The sequence below is a fragment of the Chelonia mydas genome, chromosome 27 (genome assembly GCF_015237465.2).
Source record: "Chelonia mydas isolate rCheMyd1 chromosome 27, rCheMyd1.pri.v2, whole genome shotgun sequence".
Lineage (NCBI taxonomy): Eukaryota > Metazoa > Chordata > Testudines > Cheloniidae > Chelonia > Chelonia mydas.
In genome coordinates this window covers 8,331,198-8,341,404 of record NC_057860.1, presented here as the reverse complement: position 1 = coordinate 8,341,404, position 10,207 = coordinate 8,331,198, and the positions used below count along the sequence as shown (strand labels likewise).

At 60.8% G+C, this 10,207-nt stretch overlaps 1 protein-coding gene across 1 annotated transcript; it reads right to left on the bottom strand.

Annotated features, from left to right (window-relative positions):
• Positions 1 to 428: 428 nt before the first annotated feature.
• LOC102936898 (slit homolog 2 protein-like) lies at positions 429 to 1,490 on the bottom strand. The gene has a single exon (XM_007062004.4). It carries the CDS (start codon positions 1,488 to 1,490, stop codon positions 429 to 431), a length of 1,062 nt encoding a protein of 353 aa, XP_007062066.2.
• Positions 1,491 to 10,207: the final 8,717 nt, after the last annotated feature.

Below are 10,207 nucleotides of genomic sequence, written 5' to 3'. Positions count from 1 at the left end.
GCGGGGGGTGCCCGAGGGAGGGTTTGAAGGCCGGGGAGGGGAGACAGGTGCAGGGGCGCGGCAGGGCAGCCGTTGGCTCACAGAACCTGGTGGCGATGAGCCGATGAAAGGAAGGGACCCGGCCCAGCTCTCAGCCCCTGCCCTTTGGAGAGGGGACAATTTGTGGGGATGGGGGGCAGGGAAATCATTTCCCTCATGTCCAGGTGCACGTTTCGGGACCAAGTGGGAGGCCCCTGCGGTCAGTGCAGCAGCCACGGCTCTGGGGCAGGGCGGCGCTAGATAAACCGTCCCCACACCTGGCATCCGGGCTTGGGTCCCATGGAGCTGGGAATAGGGCCCGTCAGCGCGGATCAAGGAGAGCTCAAAAGCCGAGGCAAAGGACCCGGCTGCTTCTCATGCACCAGGCGCCGGCTTTCCCACCCCTCATCTCACTTCTCCTGCAGGTCGAAGGGGCCGTCTGACTCGTTCCAGTTCTTCTCCTGCCTCTTCTTCCTGTTCCTCTCCGCCATGACGATGGCAGCGATGACCGTCACCAGAACGGTGACCGTGATCACCAGGACGGTGGCCGTCTCGGCCATGCACAGCTGGGCGTCCACAGAAACCAGAGGCAAGCCGGCCAGCTGCCAGGGACTGGCACAGGTGATATTGGCGTAGTCTTCCACGTGGAGGTGGCGGACGCTCAGGATCTTGCTGAAGACCCGCTGGAGGTCACAGTCACAGGCCCAGGGGTTGCTGGCGAGCTGGAGGTGGGTGCTAGGTGTCTGGATGTTCAGGATGGTCTTGAATTTGAGGTGGATGAGCTGGTTGCCGGTCAAGGCCAGGAGGTTCACGCTGTGCAGGGAGGTGAAGGCCTCCAGCTCGATGGCGCTGATGTTGTTGGTGCCAAGGAAGAGGACTTCCAGGTTCTGGAGCATGGAGAAGAAGCCGTTGTGAACAACCCCCAGACGGTTGGACTGGAGGTAGAGGTACCGGAGCCTGGACAGGCCCCGAAAGGCCCCCTTCTCAATGGAAGCCACTTGGTTGTAGCTCAGGTCCAGCTTCTCCAGGCTCTCCAGATGCTGCAGGCTCTCATAGCCCACGGCCGACAGCCGGTTGTAGGCCGCCTTGAGCTCCTTCAGGGAGGCCAGATCATCGGAGAAGTCAGCAGGCAGCTGGGCCAGGAGGTTGTGGCTGAGGTCCATCTTCTCCAGGAAGCCCAGGCCAGTGAAGGCCTTGGGCCAGAGCTGGCCGACGGAGTTGTGGGCCAGGAGCAAGATCTTCATAGACCACAGGGCGTCGAAGGAGCCTGCCTCAAGGCTGGTCAGGTGGTTGTGCCTCAGATCCAGGAACCACGTGCTGGGCGGGATGCTGCGGGGGACGTGGGCCAGGCGCCGGCCACGGCAGTCCACGAAATCCGAGGATTCGTAGCAGACGCACAGGTGCGGGCAGGCCTTGATGGCTCCTGCCGCCAGGACCCAAAGCAGGAGAGCCAGGAAGAAGGGCAGCATCATGGAGGCAGGCTGCGGAAGAGACTGGCCCACATACAGCAGAACCCCAGCGCCGGCGGAAGGAGAGAGAGGGCACAGCCAAGCCGGCAGCCCCGTCCGGATCGCTTTCCACCCCACGGACAGGGGGGAGGGGGGTCAGGTTTCCTTGGAGGAAGCTGTAACAAAGAGTCCTTTGTTGAGTGACGAGCCCAGAGCTTTCTTGGCCTCTCTCCTTCCAGGGCAAAGCAGGAGACGGACTCTGAACGATCCAGCGGGGAGGGAATGGCTTGGATAGGTCCTCGGGCAGGGGGGTGCCTTCGCCTTCCCTCCCGGGCTCCTCTTTCCAGCCCTGCCGGCCAGCCCCTCGCTTCGCCAGCGGGGCCGCAGCCTTGCCTTGCGCTAGATCTGCTGGGCAGAGGAGGGAAGAGAGCAGCCGTTAAGGGGGTACCCACGCTGCCCCCAGGGCTGCCCGTTCCAGCCAGCAGAGAGAGAGAGAGAGAGAGAGAGAGATGCTCCTGTCTCGGGACAGAGGCAGGTGCGGGGCGAGGTTTTTGTGCTGAGCCTTAAGGAGGCGCTGCAGGGGTGGGGCAGGAGCTTGAAGACAGCCTGGGCCCTGGCTGAACTTGGGGGTGAAGCAGATCCCGGTGGAAATCAGACTGCTCCCCAGGGTGCCCTAGCCTGAAATCTCGGTAGCAGCGTACGGAGCGTTCCCTCCTGCCCCCGCCCCCCGGCACGCCCCCTACACTGGGGCTTGCAATGGGGGCAGTTCAGGGCTGTTGACGTCAGCTGCTGCCCTGGGGAAATGCCCCCCCCCCCCGGATGCTGGCAGCAGAGGGGTCAGGGGGCAAGGGATGAGCATGCCAGGATCTGGGGATGGAAATCTGATCTGCACTGGTGGGGGGGCACTTCCCACCCCAGCTCCGGCTCACAACCAACTTCCCATCCGGCCTGTGCCCTCCTCCTCCTCTTGACAGGTGCCCTCCCCACGGCTCCTCTCCCCATGGCTCAGCACTGCCCCCTGGCCCCTGCCCGCCATAAGGAGGTCTCACAGCTAGGCCAGTGGCCCTTGGGCAACCTGCAGCAGCAGGAGATTGGCAGTAATCACACCCAGCCAGCTGCCGGTTCAAACCGTTCCCCCGTTTCCAGAGACTGGGGGAAGACGGACTGGTCCCCCATAGGCAGGGGGCTGTAGTCCTAGCCCCTGAGTGTCCTGGAGGCTGGGGTGCAGGGGAAGGGACCCAGTCCTACTCCGGGCTGGGGTCTAGACGCCTGGATTCCTTGTCTGCAAGGCTGGAGCGGCATGCTCCGGGCAGAGCAGCAGAAGTGTTTCATGGGGGTGGAGGTGGCTAGCTCTTCCCTGGCACCCAGAGGCAGCAAGGAGGGTGCCCAAAGCGCTGCACCCACAGAGCCTGCCTGGGGCCTTGTGGGGGGGGGGACAAAAAAACTAGCCCTGCCCCCATCCCTCTAGCCACATGGAAACCCTCCCATGGCACCTTCCGTCTACTCCTGCGGCCACAAGTGTAAAATCCTTACCTCAAGCGGCAGGGTTCTGTGCGTCAGTGGTATAGGTCCTGGGTTCAAATCCTGCAGCCGGTGCTAGAGAACGTGCATTACAGAGTCCCACACTTTGGTTTTTCCTGCTTAAAAAAAAACCTAGGAAATTACATCCCCCCCCAAAAAAAATATCTACATTATGGGAATGTCACTCAGGTCGCAAAGTCAAGCACTCAGACAGTTTGGCAAAAGCAGCATTAAGGTTGCCCTCGCAACTGTCCACCCTGTGCAATGAATGAGCCCCAGGTCCGGTGGGGAGCAGAGTGACCACAGGGTCCTGCAGCTATCGACTGCATCCTAACGAGAGTGTGGGGGGGGGGCGGGGGGAAATGTTGGGGCCAAGGCTTCTGCCGAAGAATGCGGATTCCGGTCGCCTGAAACATTTCACAGATTTGGGGCGATTCTGGAACTGACTCAGTCAAATCGAGAACGGGCCTTTCCAGGCAGGTCAAAAGGGTTCGTTTCGGCGTCATCAGAACAAAACATTTCCATTGGCCAGCCTAGATTGGCAAAACAGGAGCTGGGGGCGGTGCCACCTCAATCCTTTGCCCAGCAGCTGGGGCACTCGCCCAGGGCCCGAGAGAGCCCGGTTTGAATCCCCGGGTTGGAGCTGGGGCTGGAACGCAGAGGACACCCACGGCTTAGAGGGAGGCCACGAGCCCTGGGCTAGGGAGTCACACCCCCTCGCTCTTTTGATTTAAATTTTCACTGTTGCCAGGACTAATGGAGGCGGGGAGGGGCGGTAACATGACAACAGACCTTGCGATTCCAGCAGTTCAAGCTTTGTAAGCCTTCAAAACACAAAGTGGCAGCATCGCGTGGCCACAGACCAGGGGACTAGGCGGAAAAGCCAACTCTCAGAAGGCTCCAAGTAGCATTTCTCTGGCTGCGCCTCTCCGGGCGTTTTGATTCTTCGCCCCAGAAAGAGCCTTTCGCCAGCTTGCGTGCGCCCAGCGAAATGGACATTTCGCCACATTTCCCGGTTAAAAATCACCCCCCTCCCCAGCCTGGGCCGAAGGAAGGTGGCACCCGCTGCGCACCGGGTGTGAATCTAATGCGTCCTTCCCTTGGCTTGGATTAAACACCCCCATGAAATGTCTCATGGGTGGGGGGGGTCGAACGAAACATTTTTCGGAGTCTTTGGGATTGGCTGGATTTTTTTTTTTTTTTAAATCCGTGTTTTCCGTTTCCCCTGGCAATCTTTCAGCCCTGCCAGCAACTGAAAAATCCCTTCTTTGCCAGCTTTACTCATAACCCACCTGCCCAAGGGTCCATAGCAACCTCACGTCTAGCCCGGCCTCCCCCCTGCATTGCTCAGAGGTGCACAGAAAGGACCCCAGCCCCCCCGCCCCATAGTCCGTGGGGTGAGGGACAGTCCCAGCTCATCCTATCCCATCGATCCCTACTCCATGGCGTTCACCCGCTAAGCATGAGTCCAAGAAGGGGGGGCATCAAAATACACACCTCTAACCCAGCTGTACCCCCAGCATGGCCTTTGGGGGTTCGCACTGAGGGGCAGCTCCTCCCTAGAGGAAGCAAAGATCTGTCTGTCTAGGCACCCCCAGGGAGGCAGGGAAGGGGGGACATATACACACCCCTCCACCATTCCTGATCACGCCCGGAGAAGCAAAAGGAAGGAGGTGCCCCCTGCAGCTGACCCTTCCCGGGTGGGCTGTGCAATTTCTGCAGCCTGGCCAGGGCAGCCAGAGCGAAGGGGTGAGCAGCTGGCCGAGCAAGAGCAGCTGGCCGACTTGAAAGGCAGCGAACACCAGAGATGCTCGCCCCCATCCGCCCCGCCGGCCGGGGACCTGGACGTACCTTGGAAGTCAGGCCCGACTCGACCGCAGCCCGCCGCGTCCCGGTCCCTTGGGCAGGCGGAGCGCTGGCTGCCAGCTGCCAGGAGAGGATTGCCTTCCCAGGAGCGAGCAGAATCTAATCCGGGCTCGGGATTACTGACGCCGCCTGGCTCGGTGCCACCCCGCCCTGCCCCTCGCGCATCGTGATACCCTGCAGGAGCCGCCCCGGCGGAGGAGGCCATGATGTCAGAAGCCAGCCAGGTGTGTGTAGGGGGCACCGCTGGCCTATGCCCAGAGGGGCTGGGCAGGCTGGAAAGACGGGGGTTTCATCCTTCCACTCTCCTCTGGCCTCTTCAGTTGGGGGGCTGGCTCGGGCCCGCCCTAGAGTCCCCTCTACCCCCACACCCCCAAGAGGGGCCCTGTCTCCATGCCTACAGGAGCCCCCAGGGTCTGCCCTTCTTATCCTAGAGGGAGCATGAGCAGGTGGTTAGAGAAGCACGCCGCCCGGGGCCTGGATTCCGTTCCTGGGAAGGGACTATGGGGCTGGCCCGTGAAGCAGAGAACGGGGAGCCGGGGCGCCAGGGGCCCTGCCACCCACTTGCCGTGCCAGCTGGGATGAGTCACCGACATTATCAAAAGCCACCCCAGGTTTTAGGAGCTTCCATTGTTGGGTGCAAAACGCCAGGCACCCTGGCTTCACCTGGCAGCACCCAGCACTTTTAAGGGGCCATGCAGGGGCATCCCCCACCCTGGGCAGCCGAAAGGCAGTTACCTCTTTTAGACAACGGTGGCCTCTGCATCTCTGGGGAGCAGCGTCGCAGCCCAGCTGTCGAATGAGCTACCTGACCCGTGGGGGGGGGCGTGGGGTAGAGCGGCTGGGGGTCTGCCCAAAGGCAGGCGCAGGATTGGAGACAGCATCACTGGGACCCAGCACCCCCGCGCAGAACAAGTGACAGGGCCTGCCAGGTGCCCAGGGTTTACATTTACCTCCCACCACCTGCAAGCTCCCCCTTTGTCCTGGCAGTTGGAGCCAGGCTCCTTCTTTGCCCCTTGTCCTAAATGCCTGCAGGACGTTGCTGCATGCCGTGAAACAGCTGCTGCGCTCCACCCCAGAGCTGGCTGCCTTTCGGTGGCAAGCAGAGCGCTCCAGATCCGCACCAAGACATTTCGGTGAGACACACAGGGACAATCAGGCTGCTCCTTTGCATGGTCCTGGGATTCTAGCTTAGTGTAGGCCCTTCTTCCCCCCCCGCAACCCACTTCTCCTCCCACTGCAGTGAGATTTCAAGCTCTCCAGCCAGGATCCCCAGCAAAGCTCCGGGGTTTCGAATTCACGGGCCCAGTAGTGTGGCGTCTCACGTTTCACTCCCTCAGCCCCCAAGCCCCTGAGCCAGCCATGCAAAATTCATCACCCTCACGTCTCATCCATAATTCAACGGCCTTCCCCACCCCCAGCAGCTAACAAGGCTAGTGTCCAATAAAGACGTACGAACCCAGCGCTCCCGGCCTGGCCGGACACCTGACACGCTGGGACATGCTCCATCTGGAGCACACGCACCTGGGGGAGGGGTGGCCACCGGTACCCCAGCTCCCTTCCCCCAGCCGCCACCTCCCTCCCTTAGAACAGCTCGCGCAGTTGTAGCTAATCTACCCCCCCACACTGGAGAGATGCTAGGACTGCACTACCCCCTACAGCACCTCCAGCTGGGAGGGGCTGGGATTGCAGTCACTGGGAGTTCCCCCCCCCACCTCCAGTGCTCCTGCCCCGCTCCCTACAGCACCCCCTGCCAGGAGGGGCTGGGATTGCAGTTGCAGGGAGCCCCCCCCAGTGCTCCTGCCCACTTTAAGGCCTTTCGCAGAGCCACACTCAGCCGACTCCACCCCAAGGAGCAGGCACTCGAACAGCAAATGACGACCCCAGCCCTTCCCGCCTCCCACAGCTTTTGCCAAGCAGCGATGCCAACACAACCCCAGCAGGTGGCGCTCACAGACCGTGCAGCATGCAGGCGGCTTTGTGCTAAGGCGCTCTGGGGCAGGTCTGCCCGGAAAAGTGAAGTCGCCCCAACTACATCGCTGCGGGGGGGGGAGGGTGGGGGGGTGCAAAATCCACCCCCGTGAGCCACATAGTTAGGTCCACCCGTCCCCGGGAAGGTGGATTAATGCCAACGAGGGCCCTCCCGTTGCGATGGGTGAGCTGGGCCACCAGAGCGTGAAGTGCGTAGCCCCAGGGATTCGGCAAGAGCTGGACTTTCCGCCCAGGATACAGGGGGACTCGCTGGGCATGAGCCTACCGCTCCTAGCCCCTTGGCAAAAGCCACACGCGGCCTCATTTGTGAGGCTGGCGGGGCCGAGATCACCGCTTGCTACAGCTGCTCCACTGTCCCCCCACCAGACGCTCCTACTGGATGAGGCCGCAGCGGCCAGAGCACCCGAGTCAACGCGACACCCATGGAGAGGCCCAGGGAGGCTAATACTAAAACTTGAGAGACAGAAGAGGAGACGTACCGGAGCCCCAGGTATCGGATCAGAGCAGGGGCTGGCCCACATGGGACACAGATCCAGACACTGCGTGGACCATAAAGCAAAGGGAGTGTCGAGGCCCAAGTATATAGAAACAGGCGACAGGGGATGGATCACTTGATGGTGACCTGGTCTGTTCATTCCCTCTGGGACACCTGGCACTGGCCGCTGTCGGAAGACAGGACACTGGGCCAGATAGACCTTGGTCTGACCGGTCTGGCCGTACTTATATAGGCCCTTGTAGATGGCACGATTTGCTAAGTCAAATCCTCGGAGCAGCACGATTAGAATCTTCCTGCCAAGCCGCCAACAATTCAGAGCCAGAGGCAGCAGGAACCCCAACCCGCCGTCACACTGCATGCAAGGGGAGCGTGCATGCGTCCCTCTGTGCTCCTTGAGACACGCCTGCCACCCCTGCAAGCATGCACTTCCCCCTGCCCCAAGAGACATCGGCCTCCATTCAAGGTTGCACTGAAGGAGGCTGACAAGCTTCGGACAGGGTTCGTAAGTCACTGCTGCTTGCAGACGGCTTGGAGATCCTGAACAGAAGAGAGACACTTCTCTTGCCCTTTAACAGTCTCTTTCCAAAGCTTGGCCACAGTGCACGTGCCGTAGGGGCTCCATGCAGTCCGAGGAAGGGGCAAGAAACCCCAGGTCAGGAAATTCTGGGCTTGCCTATCCCAGAGAAGTTTCTACCGAAACCCCCTCAGCAATTGGCTGAGGCCCAGAAGCATCAGTTCACAGCCCACATTAATGCAACTGTGGTTACCCTGAGCCATCTAAATCCTTTTCTGAATCCTACTAAGCTCTTGGCTTCAGTTATATCTTGTGGCAGTGAGTTCCACCGGTCAATGCTCTGGCCCGAATGGATATCACTGCTACAGACCATTTATCTCAGACACCCTTCTTGCAGTTCCAGTAGTTTTCCATCTGGAGTGGGAAGCATAATTCCCCTGTACTCCAGCAGAGGCCAGCCGTGCACAGCTAGGAAGCGTAATATTTCTCGAAGCAGCTCAGAGGAGCAGAATCCCGCCCTTGAAGAATGATTTTGATTTCGGTGCCAGCCCCGCAGAAGGCAGCCATCAGCCTCCCAGAGCGCCAGGGAAACCCCCACCTCATCCCACAGCTTCAAGCCTTTTAAGCAGCTCTGATCTTTACCAAGAGACAAGCTTGTCAGGTGCTTTGGCCTTAGGGTGGGGGGGAGTGGGACAAACTCCCCAAGTCCTTACTGCTTCCAGCAGCCAGAACAGGCCATGTGACCCTGCTGGACAGAAAACGCACAGCAAAGCTGCATTTAAGCCCACGGGAGAATGTGCTGCCCTGCTCACCACGGCATGTTAACGGGAGCACGGCCACGTAGGCCTAGGGTCAACTTCTGCAAGCCGCCACTGCTGGATGTGGGACCCCCTAGAACACACGGGAGGGGGGCCCACATCTCCCACACCTGATGAGCTGCTCAGTGTCGCTCAAAAGCTTGTCTCTCTCGCCAGCAGAAGTTGGGCCGTACAAGGTAGTACCCTCCGCCACCGTCTGCCCCTAGCACACGTTCGTGTAGCAGCCGGTGCCCGAGACCCCCCAGATGTCCGCTTCCCCCGGGAGGCTGGTCACCACCAGCCCTACTTAGTGAGAGGGCCCAGGGAAGGGAGACAGCCTTGTTATGGGGCCAGGATCCCAGCGATGCTTCAGCCACTGTGTGAGCGTGAGAGAGATGCTGCCGGAACAATGGAAATCCACCCGCCAAGGCCTAGCCCGGGCAGCGGCTGGGCCAAGTGCGGGGCAGCTGCAGTTCTCTCCCTAGACCCGAAGGGGACGGATCTGAGCGAGCTTCTGGGCCAAGCAGCACCGTGACTTTCCAAGCATCGCCCTCACCAGCAGCCTTTGCTCTCGAGCGACGGGCAGAGAAGTGGCTTCCTGCTGGGAAAGTATCCCCATGGCTGTAGGGCAGCCCGAGGGCTCAAGGCAGTTAGCCAGCCAGGCAGACACGCTGCTAGACCCCTTCTCTGCAGGACAATTCCCCTCTCCTCTCCCTGCTGGAGAAGGGGTCAAGCGCCATCAGTTGGCTCAGTAACAGGGTCCTGGAGCCCTTCACCTCTTGGTTGAGCCTCATGGGTTCTCGCAAAACTCCCACCAAGCCACCGCTGGCCAGTGGCCTGGAGTGAACTCAGGGAAGGTGCGGGGTCTCCGTGCAGAACCCACGGCACCTGCTTCCCAATAGCAGCAGCCCCGTGCTGATGGGATTTGGCTAAGAGCTGGATGGGCCCAGCCGAGGTTTGCATTGGGCCCCACACATGCTCTATGTGGTCTGGGGCCTGATGCCGCTCTCCTCCATGGCTGGTTTTTCCATCTGTGCTACAATTAGTTGGTTAAGAAAGTTGTGGCCCGTATGGGGTCAAGGAGGTGTGACCCCCTCCTACACACCGGGCACAGAGCAGGCAGAGCCCATCTCTCTTACCTGCCCGAGACGGCACAAACATGCCCATTCAATGCAGTACCAAGCTGTTACCCCCCACCCCTCTCCACAGCAGGGGGGCACCATGCACCACAGCTCCAAAGGCCCGGCTGGAAGCAGTCTCTGCTCTGTGCTTCACCCACCCACCCTGCGCCAGTACCTACACTGGGAAGGGTCCAACGCTGTCCCCCCCGATAGGAGGACATTGTTCAAGTCCCGCACCCTGCTCTCCAGAAGCCTAGCCCCCTCCCCGCAGGCAGCTTGCCTTTCCAACAGAACAGCAAGGCAAGGCAGTCAATCGAAGGCCAGGGCAGTTCAACCCACAGAGGAGGGTCCTGTGTGCTCGAGCCTGCACGAAACCCCTGCTCTGCCTCACCGCCGGGCACCAGGCTGCAGCCAAACAAACCCACCAATGCAGACAC